The sequence below is a fragment of the Drosophila yakuba genome, chromosome 3R (assembly GCF_016746365.2).
Source record: "Drosophila yakuba strain Tai18E2 chromosome 3R, Prin_Dyak_Tai18E2_2.1, whole genome shotgun sequence".
NCBI lineage: Eukaryota > Metazoa > Arthropoda > Insecta > Diptera > Drosophilidae > Drosophila > Drosophila yakuba.
In genome coordinates, this window is record NC_052530.2 from 20,782,830 (window position 1) to 20,803,803 (window position 20,974).

Consider the following 20,974-nt stretch of genomic DNA (forward strand, 5'->3'; position numbering starts at 1 on the left):
TAAGCAAATTTGGTTATCAACTGAATCAGAATGTAATAATAGCTATGGTATAAACTTTTTCACATTGAAGTTCCGAATTTCTTTGCGATTCGTATGGACTTTTAAAGGAGATGCCACTTTAAGAATGAAGTAGAACAGCTTGCGCTAAGCTGGCTATTTCTCCCAAGTGTACCCAAATTACCCACCAACTTCAGCTTGTCTTGAGAGCTGGTGCTCCTCCGGTCCAGTTTGTCCTGGCATTCTCCTCCTGGCAGTAATGAAAACAAATGCCCGGCCATTTGCAGCAACGGGGACAATTAAAGAGGCAAACATTAGGAGACTGCAATGGCAGCGAAACGTTAAGTAAATCTCGAGTGCATTGCCGCAATGGAGCGGCGAGGCTTTTACTACAAATTTTCCCGGGGTTTTTCATATTTCACGCAATTGAGAAGGAGCCAAACTATTTGCAATATTTCAGGCTGCCACACGAACGAAATCCAGACATGAAAAATGCAATGCTTGCTTGGGCTTCCTTCACTGCCTGAATTGTGGGTGGAAAATCGGTGAAAATGCCGCAAAGTGGGTGGCATTGGGCGCAAGAAGCGGGTGCCACAACAGTGATTGCGCTTTATTTGTGATAATAAAACACACCATCGCGCCGAGACGACGACGACGACAACGTTGGCAGAGTTGCTGTTGGGTGGTGGTGGCAGTTGGGTGTAAATCGAACCGCGAAATTGCAACAAACTGCGCGTGCATTGGCCTCCACGAAAAAGGACGAAAGGGCCAGGACGAAAAGGGTGGTTTTGGGGGGCGAAAACAGAGCAGAAGTCAGGACCTTGCTGTCGGGGCATAAGAATATTTAAGCTGCAACAACGTTGCAGCAAATATTAAAGGAAAACACCAACGGCAGCGGGGCGCAAAAGGATTTACTGCATATTTCATGTTCACAACGAACCAATTTTACGCTCTTCAAATCCTATTAGTCAATGGCCCTATGGGGATGCATCACCACCACCACCACCACCTCCAGTGGCAGAGCCACCAGCAGCACCACCAGCAGCAGCAGGAATACACGTGGGGAAATACCCATTAATGTGGGTTGAAGTGCATTAAAATGCATACTGAATGTTGGAAATGTGGTTCAAGTTACCAAAGAAACTATAAGTAACTATATATTAGTAGTCTCCCTATAACTTATATATAACTTACATTCTATAGAATTATTCAAATAAAAATCTATAAATTTCATTACCTGATGTGGTTGCAACTTTATTTGCAGTGCAGCCAACAGGAGCTTCGGCGGAATCAGGCAGGACTTTCAGCCAAGGCAGCTGTTTCGGCAAAGGGTTGAGATCCGTTGGGTGCTCCGGTGTGGTGTGGGTTGATGTGGTGTGGTGTGTGGTGGTGTGGGGTGCAGCGAAACGGAGCAGAGTGGGTGGTGCAGGGTGATTGGTGATGCCTTGGCTCAGATACAGCGATTTACTGGCACACACTCGAGGATACGTATCTATAGATATATCTTTATGTACATACGAACGCCATATATATGTATATGCACATATATATAAGTAAGACTCTGGCCTGGCCTGGGTCAGCTTAGTGTGTCTGGCATTTCCGCACGATTATGCATGTGAGTGGCGGTGTGGTGCTCGCTCTGGCCTTTTGGGTGGGGATAAGCCCAGTGGACAGCCCGCAAATGCCCGCCTGGAAACGGTTCTCATCAATCTAGTTACTTCGAGAGCATGAATTATGAAAAACGTGCAAAATGCAAACGGAAATTAAAATTTATACAAAAAAAGAATATAGGGTTGGAGCACACAATGGGTTTGGGGGATTGAGAACTTCCACTCGGTTAGACAAATGCGCTGTGCTGGTGGCCCCCGCACACGGAAATCAAAGAAAACACTAGCCAAAAGACCGAAATAACAAATGAAAAAAAAAGAAAGGGGCCAGAAGCAGCGGGAGCTGTGGAAGGGAAATATGTTTGGGGAAAATTAAACATATTATCCCAGACTCCGCTCCATCCAGTTTTCACCCGGCACAGCTGTTGAAAAACAAACCTCAACTTTGGCAGCATACAACATTTTTGTCAGGCTCCTGCTGCTGCTGTCCTTTATTAATTTAACAGGTCCTGGCAGTGATGCGATGCGACTTTGACTACAACTTGAACTACAACGGAGGGGCGAGGAGTGGATGAGGGACAGGACCAGCGACCAGGAGTTCAACAAGCCATAAAACATATGAGGCAGCCGAGTCGCATGCATTTTTCATGAGGCGCTGGCTTTTGTGCCCATCACAATCATCGGACCAGGCCCGAAAAGTCCCCACACCCACTGCCATTGCCTCCCGTGGCCCGACTTCCATTTTCCTGGCGACGCCAACAATCATCATCGGCACTCGTCCTCATCCGCTCCAGTGGAGTCAGCTGGAGGACTTCTGCTCCTGCTCCTGCTCCTGACTTCTCCGCTCTTGGCTACACTTGAACTTACACTGACACGTTCGAGGTTCGAATAATGTAGAGATGATGGGATTGGAGGAGGCCCTGCATATTTGTTTGGGAATATTCGAGTAGGAGCCTGCTGATGCATTTTCTTTTTTCTGTTTTTCATTTGCAGACTTCACACAAATTGCTTTCATTTGTTTTAATAGGATGTGGAAGGATCTACTAGCTATGAGTTCAGATTAGAGCTCAGCAAACTTGTCTACATATATATTTTAATAGAAACGGAGTAATTTGTGGGTTGATCAAGCGAAAAAATACAGTTGACTACGGTTATCTTTTCAAAAATTAATGTGGTGAATTACAATGCTATTAAATTTATCTTTTACTTCTGCGTTTTAGTACCGGTAATCCGTATCTAATAAAATAATCTAATCTAATAAAAATCTAGTCAGTTAAAGAGATGTCTCTATCTTTCTTCTCTAGAAACGAAATATCTTTATGGAGCAGTTACTGCCAGCAAACAAAGTGAGGGTACCCACTATTAGGTGAAGTGTTTCCCCTTATTTATCTAAATAATCAGACGCCAATGAGCACTCTTTAAAGTCGCTGTCCTTACAACTCGCATTTGATATATTCAGCCACTATTTGTAACCTCGCCGACTCACTTCGCATCCTGTGATTTCCCCGCCAGGAGCAGGAGAGGGCTTAGAGCAATCTCAGCTTGCAGGAAGCGTCGGAGCAATCATCAATCATCCGCCAGAGGCAACTCGGAGATCCGGTGGAGCACGTGAAGGGACAGCGACATTGATGGAAAAGAACACCTGGATTTCGCCCTCCCAACAGTGCTCAAGATAGGGGAAGATCCTGATGATCCTGACTTATTTTTCTAAATCAGCACACCAAAATGATAATCGATGCCTTGGCAGCCAGGTGTTCAAAATTACCCAGTGAAACTCGCACTTACTGTACATTTCGGGAAAAACTCTTTATTTCTATGTGAACTGAAGTTGAAAAATATTCGATTTTTCCGTGAACGTATAACGTATGCAAATTTCGCTATACTTTTTGCGACTATTTGCCAATTTCTTTGTTTTGATTACAAGTGCAAAACATTTGGGACATATGCTCGCTAAATATTTGTTTTAAACATTTAATATTCGAGGGGCGGGGTGTATACATATAACTATACAAATGTGTGTAAATATATTTACTATGTTTAAATGGGTAATTCTGACACGCTTTCGCGCGTGCTCTATTTTCATAAATATTATTTATTTATTTATTTGGGCAATCAATTTGCCGGATTTTTTGTTATTGTTTTTGTTTTTGTTTTTGTTTCGGTTTCTGTTCCATTTGCATTTGAAATGCTTTGGCCTTTTGCTTAAACACTTACGTATGTAAATTGAAATTTGTCGATGGCTGACCACCATCAGCGTTTATTGTAAATATATTCGTATGTGGCTAAATGGTAGGTATGTATGTATATTTGCTGATGTATATTTGTATGCAGACCGTAGGTCATCAATATTCATAATAAATTAATAAATATATATCTGTTAGCCTGATTGCCGAGCCAGAATCCAGCGATTCCAACTCAGATCGTTATCCTTCAGCTCTGTCTCTTTCTCTGTCTCTGTCTCCGTCTCTTTCTCTTGGTTGTTTATTGTGATTTGTTGCGCTCGACTTGGCCACTTGGCCATGTTAAAGCTGGCAGCGGGAAAACCCGGATCCCGCCGCTCCCCCAAGTGGGTCAATAAGGCTGGTCACTGATTTACGGCCGGCCAGCTGTGGCAGTACTAATTTAAATTATGATTGAGCTTACGCATAAATTAATTGTCGTGAACACCTAGCAGAGGCTGGGATCAATATCGAAATGCCTCTCGCTTGATTGGCAGTGAATGTTATGGCCATTGGCCATTTCTATGGCACTCGCATTCGCCAATCAATTTTTATTATGTATTATTTATTTTTGTTCAAATTAAAGCGAGCATGCTGCATGCTGCAGGCTGCATTTGACTTTGTATTTTACAGTTTACGCTTTAATTGCTGTCTCTGGTCTATTTCTGCCGATTGCTCTCATTGTTTTTGGCCATTTAACTGACCGTGCTGTTGTATGGGTGCTCTATATATGTATGTAGGTATGTATGTATGTATGTATGTATGTTATGCTGTATATGCCTATGTATTGGTAGTGCAACAATTATCGTATATGTATATTAAACTGGCGCACAATTTTACACTTGACTGCCCGCTCAGAGTTTGTTGCTTTGTTTTCACTTTGCCTATATTTAATTTCACCTTTTTTCACTGTTTGCATTTTGTTTGTTTGTTTGTTTGTTTGTCTATACTATTTTCACTATTGCTGGTTGCTGGTTGGCTGGTTGGCTGGTTGACTCATAGAGTCTCTGATGTGCTGCATTTAATTTAATTTCATTTAAATAAAATTATCATCGAAGCCTGGCAGGGTTAATTGCACGTTAACACACACACGCTAGAGGGACAACGAATACAAATTAAATATTAAATGGCTGCCGCCATGGCAGTCATAGAAATTTGGGGCATGGGGCTTGGGCCTTGCGGCGGGACAAGTGCTTAAGCTAATTGCAGTTTCGCGACAAGCGGAACCGGAAACGGGCCTCGCAATGGCCGCAGATGATCCCTTGGCAAACGCACTCACGTAGCCGCTAAATGTTTCAATTTTCTGGCAGCTCAACGCGGCGCCGCAGACATTTAATAATAAACGCAGCTGCAGCACCGAAATGGCCAGAACTTTCCCGGCTGTCTCCCTGGCTTTTTGCTAGTAGTGTGGCTGATGGCAGGGAATTGGATTTTCGGGGGGAGGGGGTTGGTGGTATGACAAAGACAACCGCGAGCAAATGGCCATCGACCATTTTGATGCCTTTCGGCCAGAGAGCAAACAAAATTAAAAACGAATTTCAAATGCCTTTGCCAGGCTCAAAAATGCAAATCGCATTCTCTGTCACCGAATAGAGATGAGTTATTCTTGCGCACCTCAAAGAAATAGAAACAGAAATGCTTTAAGTTTACAAAGCGAAATGCTAAGTTTTCCCTAAAGCAATATATCTTGAAAAAAAAACCTTATAAATTTACTAAAAATCTTTGTGCTGCCAAGTACACTGTGCATTGAGCCTGGGGACAAGGAAAAATACTAAACTAGTGCTGCTTCAAGGACTTCCCATCACTGGCGACACGCACACACGGCAAGAAAGAGAGACAATCGCACACCTACAGGCCTGCAGGACAAGTTGCATACTTTCGGGCGCAACATGCAATTAAAATGCAAAAAAGGCAAATAGCAGAGCGACCATTTCGGCTTCAGGTCGATTCCGTTTCGTTCTTTCGTTCCGTTCCGTTCCGCCTGCAGCTGCAGCTCGAAAAACCAAAGACCAAAATCGATGCAGTGCCAAGTTGAAACGGAAATGCCAGAGCCGAATCCGAATCCGAATCCGCATCCGCATCCGTCCGTTCGTCTGTCCGTGTGTCTGTGCAACGTCTGCGGTTAGAACAAGTTTGCCAGCCTGCATCTGTGTTTTTGCGTGTGTGACTGCCGTGGGTGTGTGTGTGTGTGCGTGCTAGCCAGTATGCAAGTATGCAAGTGTGCGAGTGTGCAAGTGTGCGAGTGTGCGTGTTGATTTAGCGTTAAGCTTGTTGGATTTTTGCGTTTTGTCAACATTCCCCCGGCCAGTTGTCGATGCATTCGCAGACTGCTGCTGCGGCGGCTTTCTCGGGCTGTTCAAATAATTGCCGATAGACTTTGGGGCAAGAGCATTTCGAGATTGATTCTGGTTGGGTGGCAGCATGCACACAGAGAAAAGTAATCACCAAAATTGGTCATAGATTCGATTTGAGTTTGAAAATGGCTTTTGAGTGAACAGCAAGAATCGGTGCTATTAAAATGTGAAGGGTGTTTAATTGTTTCAACAAGTGTCGGAATTGCAAAGGATTCAGATAACAGTTGATTTTTCGGTTTATACTTTGAGTTCGATTTTCTCTCTGTGCAGAATGTACTGTTGGATCAATGGGGAGGTGAAGTGCTGCTTAGACTAGGCTTAGTGTTCATTAATGGTCAGGTTGGACTATACAGTTGGGTGTATGGGTGGTATGGGTGTGGTGATCAGGTTGCGTATCTCAATTAGTCCTATAGGTAAGTTAAACTCAACACTTGCAGATATGATTCCTATAGCTATTTGTCCTCCTATTTGTTAGTTATAAATGCATTAATATTGCTTCGTTGGCCTGCTCTATTTCCTTTACTATTTAGCCTCATCCTTTGTGATTATGATTATGATCCTGCCTTTCTTAACATTGTGTATCACCTGATTGAGAATAATGATTGATTCAACAATTTCTATAAGTGAGTATGTGTGTTTTCTGTTATCCTGCATATTGGTACTAAGCAGCAGCGCTGCTTAGGGCCGAATCCTAGGGATGCTTCGTATAATTATTGAGCGGCATCTCGTTCACATGGGTGTGGGCCACCTCCTTGTTCCGGTCATGTATGGCCATTTCCATGGGAGCACTGGCTGGCTTCTTCTGGGCCGCCTTCTGTGTCTTTAGCTGGAACATTATAAGCGGTTAATTAGGATACATTACAGAGTTCAAAGCTCTCATATTTACTCTCTGTATGGTCTTTTCAAAGTCCTGATGCGGCTCTGGACGCTTCATCGTGCTGCAGTTTCTCAGGCGTTCGTTGGTCTGCAAAGGGATACACTTTAAATCATAGTAAAAACATTATTTTAATATTAAAGAATTTATTTTCTTATGGAGCAACCATTTGGTCACCTGTTACTTTAGTTTCATGCACTTGCTTTATAAAAGGTTGAATAAATTGTATTTTGCCGTCACTTTGGTATGTTATTCCGGCTATTTCGTGCCCGCCCATGATTACTTCATTAACCCGAGTCGGACCGAACAAATCGACACCTCAAAACAACCGCAGCCAAAAACTTCAAATGGAAATGGGTAATGCCAAATGAAAAGCGCCGGGCAGCCGAGAAAGTGTAATGAAAGGGCAACGCTGGTTGCTCCTGTCCCCGGAGCAGCATTTCCGCAACAGACCGCATAATGAGTGCCGTTGAGGAGCTCGGAACACACGCTCCGGGTGACCTTTGACCGGAGGAAAAAGCACAGCAATGGCAACAGAATCACGAGCTGGGGCCAAAGAAAGGTAATGAGTGCCAGAGGACACACACACACAAACAAAAGAAGTTGTCCCGAACACGGAGCACAATTGTCGCCAGTGCTTAGCCCAAGTCATTTTCAAAATTGACCGCAAAACTCGGGAGCAAGCGGAGTGGACAATCTGCAGTCGTGGTCCTCGGCAGCGGCAAATTGTGCTTAAATATTAAATGAACAGCCGGCGAAGGAGCGAAGGAGCACACACAAAAGAAAAACCGGACAACAACCGTAAAACACGAAAAGTTATAAACTCCCGTCGGACTGCGAAGGACACCCAGCCCAAATAAAAGGACACACAGAAAAAAAAGAAGGTAGCCAAATAAAAAAAAAGAAATGAAAGCTGGAAGCTCGATGGAAATGGAAATGGAAAAGTGCACGGCGACAGGACACACAAAACAAAACACTTTGGCACGCCTGAAATAATAAAAACAAATGCGAATGGAAAAAGGACAGTCGTGTGTAGAGGGTCCTGATCCCCACCCACATCTTTCACATCCGGCATAACAACCGCAGCAAAGCCGAAATGCGCCAAGGTGCAAATGACCAGGTAACGTGGAGTTCCAGGAACGTGCCTCGTCCTCAGGTCCTTGACAACGCCCCCGACAATGCGATTGGCGCTCTCGTCCCCAGCTTTGTCCTCTGCGATTTCAGCACTCGATGCACTCAGAAAAATCACTTAAGTTATCACTCATAGTTTATGTTACAATAATTAATAAGCTTAAGAAACAATAATCTTAAGATTCGAAAAATAAACCATACTTGCTTAGCTAACATTGCAGCGATTATTAAGATATAAATATATAGGGATATGGGAAGTATTAGAAGTATACACTGGAATTTCTGCGAGTGCATTGCGCATCCTGTCGTGGATTTCCATCTGTATCTGGTATCTGGCACTTGCACTTGCAGGACCCCCGCCCTCATCGGCAGTTCATATCTCGGAGTCTGCCATTTGCATCCGGCACATGTCCTTGCCGCACTGCCCGTACTGCCCGCTCCCCGTGACCCCTGACCCCTGACCCCACAGCGCGCCGTGCTCTTTTTGCCTCTGCTCTGTGTTGTCATTGTCTGGTCTCGACCACTCGCCCAGCGCAAGTCAACGCAATTAACGGTAATTGCCTTTTATCGGCTTAGCCTTGATAAAGTTTTCCACCGCCCCCAGGCTTTTCCGCCCCGCCCATTTTCCCAGAACGCGAACTTTCCTAGTTATTGCTGCTATTGTTGTTGTTGTTGTTGCCGCGGCCATCGTTGTTATTTGTAGGTTTACGCGGTTTTTATATTTTAATTTAATTTTATAAGTAGTCCCAGTGCTCCGCCCCCCACTCCCCCTCCCCCTGCTCATCGTCCACCAAACTTGTTCATGGCAAAAATTCGACATTAAACAGAGCAGCGGATGGTCGCGTTTGGCGGGGAAGGGGAAGGGAGGAGGGGGATCGGGAAAAGTTTTTGTTTTGAATGCGGCAAGGAAATGCTTTGAAGTTGGCTCCAAATTATGGAACTTTTCATGGCTTTGCAGAGAGATAGCGAACGGGGGTTAGGGACATTCTCGCCATCCTAAAAGAAGGAGCCGGGAATTAAACTGCGACCGAAATGGGAAAACTCGTTCCATTTTCATAATTCTCAAGCAACTTAGGAGGTGTCAAGTGCTCGACTAATGAAAATGTCACTGTCTATATGGCGTTGAACATAAGTGTCGAATGGAAACCTAAGCAGAAGTATTAAATAAATACTCTAATTCTTGTTTGCCGCACTAGACAATTAAGACTATTCGAGATTTAAAGCAGAGGAAATTAAAAAAGTAAAAGCAATTCGATAGGGACGATTGAGAACATTCCTATATTTATTTGGTTGATTTACCCAAATCCTTTTTACCCCCTTTTTTATATGACAACTAAAGTTTTACCATTGCCAGCAAAGAAAACAAGCAAACAAGGAAGTAAGCCGAAAAGTAGGCAATAAAAATGGTTTCTTAACCGGAAATGACAAAATCACACACGAAATGGTTTCGATAAAAAAAAAGGTCTACCTTCTGTGTAAGTGGCACCCAATTTGCGACCTCCAAACTCACCTTCAACTGCATTCCCTCCGTGGCGTTCAGCTCATCTCCACTTTGCCGGAGGCCCTGCAAAAACCTGTGGAAGACCGTTCTCCGCTGCTTGTGCTTGTTCCGGCCCTCTAACCAATCCAATCCAGGCACGGATCCAAATCCAAATCCAAGTCCAAATGCGAGGCAGTCAGGCGAACAATCAAACCGAGAATCAAACAGACATTCATTTGATTAACCAGACAGTCAAAGTTTAAGCGCAAACCAATTTAATTGAATTAAAAGCCATAAAAACCAAACAGCCGCCAAACTGTCTCTAACCACAGCTTCCGGCGCCCCCCGTCCACCGATTTTAGGCACTCCTCACCTGTTGCCGAAAAGTCGTAAAAGAAATTGGTCCGTGCTCCCGGATAACTGTGCTGCATCCCGTTCAGATTCAGTGCCGACTTGGAGTCGATGGCGTTCCGGGCCATGCGATTGGCCAAATCATTCTGCGTGTAGCTGTAGATCTCGTTCTCCTCGCGATTCGATAGGCAGCTGGAGGGCTGCACATGCACGGAAAATATATAATACATGTAGATCGATAAAAATTAAGTTTATGGATTCTTAAAGAACTTAGTCATAAATATTCAATAGGCTGAAAGCGATGTCATTGCTTCTTATGAAGAAGGATTTAAACGATAATAAACTTTAATCACAAAATAAATTATACATATTCATATCACTACCCAAGGAAGCCCTAAGCTGCTGTGACAGTGAATTTCTCTCAGTGCACGCACACATAAAAGAAGAGCACACATGAGCATGCATAATAAACGAAACGGAACGAAACGGAAATGAATTAGAGTCTGATTAGCTGGAGGTCGTAAAAGCCTCTGCGGCCGTAAAAGTCACGGAGTTCGAAGTCGGAGCATCTGCTTACCACCACCGAGTACTTACCAAGTACTTGCCGGGCACATAGAGCGGCTGGCTGTGGCTGGTGGGCATCACCGAGGAGCTGACCAGGCCCGTTCCGCTGCAGCTGGGCCCGGCCATCCGGCGGGAGAGCGTGTGCCCCGTGGAGATGCGCACGTGGCGCTCCTTCCACTTGGACAGGCGCACCTGCTCGATGGCGTCCAGCACGTCGTCGTAGGGCATGTTGATCTGTTTGCTGTAGTGGGCGGCCAGGCCCTCCAGGTAGCCTCGTTTGCCCTCCTGCATGGCGAGAAAACAAATGAATTTCATCACAAATAAATATGGATAATCAAGAAGTTACAGAATTACGTATAGAAACATATAATAAACCACTCAGTATCGGTATATCCGTCATTATAAATACATATATATATATTTCTAAATCAATTATATTAAAGCTCACAATTTTCTGCGCTGCACGGGAAAGTTGCAACTTCAGCAGGGAGATGCCCAGATCCCGTGAAGTCTTAACCGCAATCCACTAAGGCCAGGGTCAAAAGCAACTCCTCAAGGAGCAGGCAGATCTCAGAGAGGCGGGGCAGGGCGGGCGCACAAGTGTTAATATCTTCCGGTAATTAGCGTGAGGCTGCCACTTAAATGTGTCCTGTTTGACATTCAAAGCGGTCACTGAAGCGGCAGCATCGTGCTCCTTTATGCTGCTCCATCTGCAGCTGCATCCACATCTGCATCCCCATCTGCATCCACATCCGCATCCGTATCTGCATCTTCTGTGTGTCTATGTCTACGTCGATGTCTACACCTGCATCCTCGAGCATCCTGGGGCACAACTAAATCCACTGAACCCCCAAGCCCCGCGGCCTGGCAAATTCATTTAGCGTCGCATTCATGTAATGCACATGCAAACATTTGTGCTGAAATGCAACTTGTCTGCAGCTGTCAGTCAGTTAGATACACAGATACTACTACTACTATTACTACTGCCACTGCAGCTATAGTACATACACACCCACACACACTCACACACCCAGGGGGCTGTCTGTCTCATCAGCGCAAAGTGCAATTAGTTGAAGTTGGAGCCCGCGCGTCAACATGGCCCAGACGAAGGGGGCGTCGCGGGGGCCAGAAGCCAACAAGTCCTGTCCCTCCTTGCAAATCCCCTTTTCGCCCGCATTTATCCTGCAGACACCTTTCTTCGCTGCCATTCGGTATAATTCCATTTCGGGCTTAAAGTTGCATTTCTATTTGCGCCGCCACAAAGACAACAATCGTAAATATTTAACCACATCTTGGCGCACAAACTATGCCAAGTACTGAGCCATCAACTTGGCACCAACAACAACAAAAAAAAGGACCTCAACTGCTGCTAATTAAAATGCAAAGCAGAAAACCTGATGCAGCCTATGACTAAGTTTTCACACATAGCCAGCACTCTTTGAAGGGAACAGGAACAGAAATAAAAGTGCCAGTACACAGAAATAAATAATAATATTTCTTAAAGGACAGTGAAAATATAAACCAAGACTAAATACTTTGTGATTGGTTCTTTCCATTTCGCCTTAAACATACAAGTGCCTGGTGTGCAGGAAAAATTCAAACAAAATGTTATTCTATTTTTTTCAGTAGAGCTACAAATTTGGCATCCGGAGCATCAGGAGCACCAGGAGCATCAGGAGCATCAGGAGCTGGAGCGGAAGCCTGCGGATCGCGTGGCCTGCATATTAAGCAGCTGCATCGGAATCTGAAGAGTGTCTGGCAAACTGTCAACACTCCATGCGTGCTCAATAGGCACGTCTGCCACGCCCACCACGCCCAGTACAGAATACACCCCGCCCACCCAAAAGGTTGGTGATGGGTATGTGCATAGACCTGAACTTTAAATGGAGATGGCTTTGCATCTATTTGCATTGCATTGCATTGCATGGTATTGCACTGCATGGGATTGCATTTCTTTGGCGGAATGCAGGCGGCGGCCCTGAACTAGTGACATGTTTTCAGCCAACAAAACGTGGACAAAGGCACCAGAAGTCATCACAGCAAACGGGGCTGCCAAATGCCTTTCAATGTGCACTTCTTTTACCCGTGCACAGTGTGCCAGCTATCTGGAAAATTCTAGCAAATTCTGATTTATATAGTACACACAAAGAACACACTGAGTCACGTGTTTAGTATTATACAAAGTAGTAGTATACAAGTATTATAGCAAATTCCAAGTTCATGTTATATTTCTCAACAGTACATGCATTGTAACAACCTTCACACAACTTGTGCCACCATTTCCAGTTGCAATTTGCTGGCCTGGCAATTTTGCAGCAATCATTTAATTGTAGCTCCTGTCGCCCCACTCATTTCATTTCACTACAACGCAACCACAATGCTGAGCTTTATCTGTAAGCCAGCAGCAACCGAAAAATACGCGCCAAAATAAACAAAATTAACGCAATGCAAAATCATTTCCCCAACCGGCGACTGCACGTTATATAATAAACAAAACGAAACAAAACTAAACAGCAGGAGGCCGATGGCCTGAAGTGGACACACTGTATGTTGAGGTGACCCAGCGGGCCTTCGTTGGTTGGCCACTCGGTTTAACTAAATTAAAATCGTGTTAATTTCACATTAGAGCGCACACAACGCTGGCTCCCCGAACGACTGTCACACGTTGCACGTTGCATCCTGTGCCCACTGAAACCCCCCCTGCCACGCCCCCTGGGGGAGGGCAGGATGCAAATTGCCAGGACCCTAAACAAAACGACCGTAGATAAGAGCAATCGCTGGCTGGCTGCTCGCCACAGTTAGTTGGTAGTTGATAGTTTGCCGAGGCAGGCTTAATGTTTAATTTAATAAAGCACATAAGAACAACAGGGTATTAGAACTAAAGCAACAATGCAAACAAATTAAAATAACATATATATCTTTAAAATATTTATCTGTATACATACAGAGAGGATGAACTTACCGGCGTGGAGTACGGATGGGCGGTAAGTCGTATGCCATCCGCCTCGAGGTGGCGCTTCATGACCGCCTCCAGCTCCTTCATGGTCACCGGCGTATCACAGTCGGTGGCCAGGATCTCGTTGCTGCTGCTCAGTGCCTTGGGATCGTTGATCAGGACATAGACAATGGCGGCGCCCTTCTCCCGCAGCATGCGCACACTCTTCAGCAGTTTGCCGCGATGCGAGGGATTATCAACGCCAATGGCATCCAGATCGATCTCGCCAATCTGCTTGCAGATCTCCAGCTCATCGTAGCCGTTCTCCAGGAAGCTGTCGCCGTAGTGGGCCAGTCCAATGGTGCGCAGCCACTCGCAGACGATGTTGTGGTGCGGCATGCTGGAGCTGGAGCTGGTGCTGGCATTCGCATTCGCGTATCACGTGGCTCCGCTGGGAAACGGAAGGTCCAGTGGTGCGAAGGAGACCTTGTTCAGGCGATGCGTCTTCGTCGAGGTGCTGGCACCACTGACACCACTGGCACCACTGACTCCACTGGATCCACCGCCAGTTGCCAGCGGCTCCGGTTGGTTGCAGCTGCTGGCGGCACTGCTGCAGCTGCTGCTGGAGGTTGCCTTCATAGCAGCGGCAACAGGAGCAAGTTGCGCAGTGTACTCTGTGTAGTGTAGAAAGAAGTTATGAAAGTGATTTTCAGTGCATACTTAAAAACATGCATTCTTTAAGGATTTTCATATAAATGAAGACATACCCATCTCTTCATACCCATCTCTAACTAGAATCATAAAAACACAAACATTAAATTAAATTGAGTTTGGCTTTGAGGTTGTAACGAATGTTATGGTTTTCATTTGCCGGGCTCAACAGTGCGTATGCGTAATATGGTTTCGGCAACTTCCGGTGGCCATTTAACTCGCCTGACAGGTGTAGGTCATGGGGGGAACTGCCCGGATCTGGAGCTGGATCTAGATGGCTGGGGGCAGGGGCAGGGGCTTTGGCATATCAATTTGCGTTAATAGCAGTCATTGTTCACTCGCAATCAAGGGAATGGGCAAGGACCTCTGCCGTTCTGCCGTTCTGCCGAGTCCTGCCTATAAGCACTTAATGATAATGCTCGGTCATGTACACGAGCCACTAAAACACTTGAATATGCTTAGCCCCGGAAGCCACTTGCATATGAATAAGCCACTTAAAATGACAGATGGACCACTGCAGGCAGACGGGGGAGGCAACTCCCTACGAGGGGATGGCAGCGCCCTCGGGTCACAGACAAAAGACAAAAGGAAGTCGTCTAACTATTTGTGCAATGCCCATTCCACGACAACGACACCGACAACGACCCCGATCCTTGTTTGTTGTCTCCGGGTGTGTGTGTGTATTTGTGTGTTTATGTGTGTATACTTGGCTGTAAAAATATTTTTGCTTGTCGAAAAATGAAATGCAAATGTCTGCTGGCAGCAGAAATATTGTCCAGCCGTTTCCTCCTCGTCAGGTGGCCAGCCACCATCTACCCCAAAAAGTGTGGTTCAAGGAGGCAGACAATGGCATAATGAAAATAATGTGGCTACAGTTTGGCCACACAGGGAACTGCAGCTGTCATTGAGTGTGCTAGATTGAAGTGGTCGGTTCTTCTTCCATTTTCCCAGCTCCCAAATCTCAGCCAGTCCGTGGATTTGTGCACAAGAACTTCGATCCGAAGTGAGAGCCAACTAATTGACTCAGCTTGACTTGGCCTCGCATACCTTTCATATTGATAAACACATGCTAGACAAAATGCCAAAATGCCGGACAATGGGGCGGATGAGTGACCTCCGGCCGACCATCCGAGAGGGATGAAAGTGATGAGGCTTTTAGCAGATGAAAGGCACCAAATTGCTGGAAGGGTCCGTGTGGAACTTGAGCAGTAGGAATCCGATAGCACAGGCAATTCAGAGGCTATTTTAATATTGAAATGATTTAAGATCTGAATTGATAAGGGAATACACCATGGGAAGGGGTTCAAAGAAAAACTTAAGAGTCAGGACTCAAGGCATTCAAACAAAGCGTGTACAAACTTTAGTGAAGTAAAAACATATATACTGTTGGATTTTATTTAATAGCTGGCACTTTGCTAAAATGCTTTGATAATGCGATAACAGGTTTCTAGATAAAATTGCAAATCCATAATTCAGTTATAAAACGACCTATCTGAACTATTTCCTCTCCCCTCTTGCAAACGCTTTTGAGCTGCTGCTGCAGATGCAGCTGCAAATATTTAACCACATGCCCACCCACATCTCAGACAGCCGGAAAACTTTCGGCACATTGTTAGCATAATAAACACATAATAAAATGCAAAAGGCAAAATCGGTAAAGTCAATTTTGAAGATGTTTTGCATACGCAGCCGTTGCAAACAGCTTGCCAAAGTTTATTTTCGAGCTAGCCGAACAAACACCGTTCCAGCCCAAAACCCCAACACCCAAAACCCAAAAAGGTTGCAATTCTCGGTTAATGAATGTCAGTGGCACTCCATATACTTCCCTACCATATAGCATATGCCATATACATCACATGGAAAATGTCATATATATTCGTTTAAGATGCTACGGGTCGAGTGTAATTACATGAAAGCTGGACTAAATTTGCATATGCCGCAAACTGACTACGATAAGCATCTTAAATTTTCAATTTCATTGTTTATTAAGTGCCAAATAATTGTTTGTGTGCAGTAAGCCGAATTTCTGATCAAAGGTGTTCGGCCAGCCCACGTTTTCCGTTTGTAATTTGCAATTTCCTGGACTACAACTTCACCGCCCTCAAGTGGATATATCCTCTGGTATAATTATGAGAAATTTGTAAGCCCTGAAGCGTGTGAAAATTTGCAAATGCATCGCGCTTTCCCCCGATTACCAACCATTGATTATCGCCTTGGCTTTCTAATTATGAAACTTTCCAAGGGGATTAAGTCCAACTCCTGTGCCATTCACAGCTCACTGTGATAAAGTGCTGAAGTGCTGAAGAGGTGAAATTAAACAGAAACAGAAACAGAAACAGAAACAGAAGCAGCATTCACATACTCAGATAAACACAAACGCGGTCGACAATGGCCCCATTGTTTATGGGCTTTCACACAAATTTTTATGCAAAATTTCAGCCAGAGTAATTAATTTTAATATGAAAGCCAAACATGCGCGCTCTAACAATTGTCATATAATTTGCCGTCTAGACAGTGGAAATTTAGTATTTTCAATTAACTGCAATGGCAACTGAGCGCTGCAACCTGCCACCCGCCACCCGCCACCCGCTTAACCCATTCCAACCCTTAACACCCCACAGCAACAATGCACACAAAAAGGCGCACACTGATTATTTCCACGGCGGCGGCAGGAAGTGAAAAAGCGAGCTGCAGCTCCTCTGGCTGACTGCCATGTTGACATTGTTGGCTCGAAAAAATACAACAAAAATATGCGGAAAATAAAAACAACTAAAATCCGGAGCAAGAAAGTATGCTTGCTCTGCAGTTCGAGTGTTGAGCTCACTTGTGTGTTAATGAATTTAAGGTATCAGTGAATAGAGATTTAAATAAATCCTGCTTTCTTTACACTACACTTTACACACTTCTTTAAAAAAAATTTTAAATAATTCAAAAAAATTGCTTGCCCAAAAAGTGATATTTTCAATCGGTGTTTTCGCCATAGCTTGGCCAAAAATGGCCGCACTGCTAAAATAAAGACTGTTTTGTGCTGCTAATAAACATAACTAATTATGTCTATCCCTACTTTTTCGATTTTTGTAAAAAAAACATTTGAAAAATTTTTGCATTTTCGATCATCAAAATTTGCGAAAAATGGCCAAAAAATTGCATTTCCTTTTTTGAGAACAGGAAAATAGTGAATTTTGTTACGAATTCAACGAGGTATGACATTCCACATTTGGACAACTACTTTCTTTGCTATCGAAAAAATAGTGATTATTTTTTATGAAAAAAATTCAAAAAAAAATTGTCGGCCAAAAATGTAATATTTTAATCGGGGTTTTCGACATAGCTTTGCCAAAAAAGGTGGCAGTGCTAAGCTTAAGACCATTTTGAACTGCCAATAAACATAGCTAACTATCCCAATCACTATTTATATAATTTAAAAAAACAAAAATTTTTTACAAATTTTCGCATTTTTGATGGTTTTCCATCATCTAAATTTGTACCTTGGTTGCATGGATATAGAAGAAGAAGCTGGAGAAGCTGGAGAACCCATTGCGAAGGGGAAATCAGCCCACGGATGAATTCAGTGGGAAAACAGCGAATATGAACGGGGATATGAGTGGATCCCCCTGCTCGGACGCCCCTGCCCCCTGCAGCCTTGAATCCGGAATAGCAGGCGTTCAGCAGCCGGCAGAGCGACGTCCTCAAGGTTGGCAACAAAATTGCACTGCCAGTCAGTCACTCGAGGGGGGGTTCACCCACGGGGGAGGGGGTTACGGAGTGCTGAAAATATGAGAGGGGGAAAGGGGAAGAGGCTGCAGTTCGTGTGCCAATGTCAGTGCACCTGGCGCTGCACTTGGCCCTCGGCATTCACTTCGAGTCGCAACGCAACTCAACTCAACTCATTTCAACGCGACTGGCGGCTCCCTTTCCCAGCCAACAGTGCGTATTGCGGTGGCCGGGAAGCCTTAAAAAAAATAGGGGGGAAAGGACAGAAAAGGTCGGCTTCGATTTCACTTTTTTTTTCTTTTTTTTTGGTTTGGTCCGTAGCTCAGGCACTCGTTTTTTAATTGAAATTTCATTTGCCCCGTTTGTTTGCACATAATTACGATTCGGGGGACGACTTTTGTCGCTCGCTTGTTATGCAAATTTAAGACCAGCTCATCCCGCGTTGAATGAGTGTGAATAGACGGTAGATGCATGAATGCCCGACTGGAGCTGCATTCTCATATTTTTCATATTTAATCTTTTCGGCTTCGCTGCGGTTTCATTGTGGTGGGAATGGCCCAAAAAGGAATGGTTTTAGCCAGGCTGAAAGAAAGAAGACAGCCTCCAGGCAGCTGAAGCTGCAGCTTCATTCAACTTCTAGTTTCTCGATGCTTGAAAAATGAGCACAAAACTAAAATCCTTTCAAATAGTGAACTCGACTGGGAATGATGCTAGATGCTTGAAAAGTTTACGAAATGCATCCATAAACTGTGCTACTTGCAATGTTGTAAGTAGAAAAAATGTCTCAGATTACAGCAAATTTCAATGAAGCGAAGGGAAACTAGAGTTCTTTGCTCGGTAAAGGATTTCTTTAGATTTTAGTAATAAACAAATAACTATTTCATTAAACTAGAGTTCTTTGCTCGGTTAAAGGATTTCTTTAGATTTTAGTAATAAACAAATAACATTCTCTAATACAACTAAGACTAAAGAGTTTCTTAATAGGCGTTTGTTATTTCAAACTAATAACCTGGTTAAGCTATTAAGCGAATAATAGTTATCAATCTGATATGAAGCCGTGGATTAGTAAGAGCCCCAGACTTGCTTCCCCACAACGCTGCGGAAATCCGGCAGTTAAACCCATTGACTGCTGATTGAGTAATCAACGAATCGAGACCCGTAATTCCGCAATTTACTTACATTGTGAGCCGTAATCAAGAGGTGAGTCCGGTGTGTCCTGTTCGGGGCTCTCAAGACATGCAAACACTCGCGCACACTCACGGCCAAGTTAAGCGGTTCGGAAGTCGCTATATAATCAAATGCTGCCGCACTTCATTTGCCGGGGATTGGCCAACTGCTCCGTGAACCGCAAGGACATAATCCCAATGCCGCCCACTTGTTGGGGACTCGACCACCGGGCAAGTTCTACACGGAGGGAAACTAATCTAATTCTCTGGATATTAGGCATAAAATTCGAATTAATTGGAGGTATCGAGTTGTGTTGGCTATTAAAACCTCTTTCGTTGCATTAGATTCATTCATCTATCAAATCTCAATCAATGTTTAAATGAATAATTTTAAAGCTTTCTTTTAAAAATGTACTGCAGTATATACTACGTAATCTAAGTATGCCTTTTAAACTTCTTAGCACGTAGTAACTAACAACAAACAAAATTTAGGAAATAAAACTTGTTTCTTATTTGGCATTATCTATATTAATTTTTATGGATGTAAAAACATACCAAACCGGGTGTTTTATTGAGCTTTCTCTCAGTGTAGAGCCTGCCGATCACACACGCACAATTGCCGTTCGTTTGATTTACGACATCGGATTTGAAATGCCCGGCCGTAGCCTGTGCTTTTTTCTTCTAACTTTTTTTTTTGGGGCCAGAACAATGGCTGGCAAAAACGCGCGCAAAAACGGTGACCGGAAGTGGGGTCGCCAACCGGAAACGCGGAATGGTGCAAAATGGCGGGCAAATTACGCGACAAGCGGCAGTTTGCTGCCCGGCTGATTGCAAGTCGTACCGCGGATGAGACGGCCAAAAACGAATGGGCAAACTGCAACCGTGCACCGTGCAACCGGGAGCGGAGTAAAAAACGCAACCAAAGTATGCAAAGCACGCGAGCGTACTGTGGCACCATCAGCAGAAACACGGCCTCCTGGGCCTGGGTTCTTGCCACTGCCTCAGTTGCCTCTGTTGCCTCAGTTGCCTCAGTCGCCTCTGTTGGCTATGCTGCCTCTGCCATTCCCAGAGAATCGAGAATCGGGCAGAGCATAAAACTGAACTGAACTCCTCGAGGAAGGCCGCGCCGTGAACATTAACGCTGGCGTTAACGCTAACGGTAGGATTGCGGATGGGGGTAATCGGGGGTCTGGCTGGTTGCAAGTGCCCCGTTGTAAGCGATACCCAGGAGGGAGGTTTACTTTTTTCTGCCCGGCTTTTTATTTAACTCTTTCGTTTTTTTTTTTTTTCATTTGCAGGCCATGCCGTGCATTCTCTTTTTATTCTCGCTGCAGCCACCCCGAAGCTGAGCTGAGCTGAGGCTTCAGCCCAAGAGCGGAAAGTAGGTGAGGCACATGAGCTCGGCGGCAGGCAGCAGACAGCATTGGGGCGTGAGGGGCGGAAGGGAGGGGCAGGATGAAGGGGCACGGAGAGTGTTTACCCCGGCTTAGACGGCTCTGACAGGCCGTCTGGGCTCCAAAGCATGAATGAGTTGTGGAAGCAAATGAAGTGCCACGCCAGCCGACGTTGCAACCCGCAGCGTATTTAAATATAGCAGAGAACAAGCAGCACCAGCACCAGCAGTGGCAGTGCAACGCGTGCAGCAGCAACGGAAAAGCAGCAGCTGCGCAGCCAGCAGAGACCAACGCTGCGATGCACTCGGAAAAAAAATGTGCACTCAATACATACCATTATTGCATTCCTTTCAATAAGCTTTATTAATATTTATGGCAAAGTTTCAGCAAAAAGTTGCATGTCTCTCTTAAATTTGGAGTATAAATATTTATAAAAGTGCAAAAAATATTTTAACTTTATTTTAGGTACACTGAAAA

At 44.6% G+C, this 20,974-nt stretch overlaps 1 protein-coding gene across 5 annotated transcripts; it reads right to left on the reverse strand.

Annotated features, from left to right (window-relative positions):
• Positions 1 to 3,385: 3,385 nt before the first annotated feature.
• On the reverse strand, positions 3,386 to 20,105 carry LOC6537710. Of its 5 annotated transcripts, none has more exons than XM_039375768.1 (8): positions 19,659 to 20,105; positions 19,117 to 19,341; positions 13,540 to 14,186; positions 10,608 to 10,862; positions 10,036 to 10,213; positions 9,693 to 9,799; positions 7,064 to 7,141; positions 3,386 to 7,003 (listed from the first exon to the last, which is right to left on the reverse strand). In XM_039375768.1, the coding sequence occupies exons 3-8, from the start codon at positions 13,909 to 13,911 to the stop codon at positions 6,869 to 6,871; spliced, it is 1,125 nt and encodes a 374-aa protein (XP_039231702.1). In that variant the 5' UTR covers positions 13,912 to 14,186; positions 19,117 to 19,341; positions 19,659 to 20,105; the 3' UTR covers positions 3,386 to 6,868. The 5 variants fall into 5 exon arrangements, with proteins under 5 accessions (XP_039231702.1, XP_039231701.1, XP_039231700.1 ...); XM_039375767.1 differs by having other exon boundaries at positions 19,117 to 19,356; XM_039375766.1 differs by having other exon boundaries at positions 19,117 to 19,369.
• Between the last annotated feature and the right edge of the window lie 869 nt (positions 20,106 to 20,974).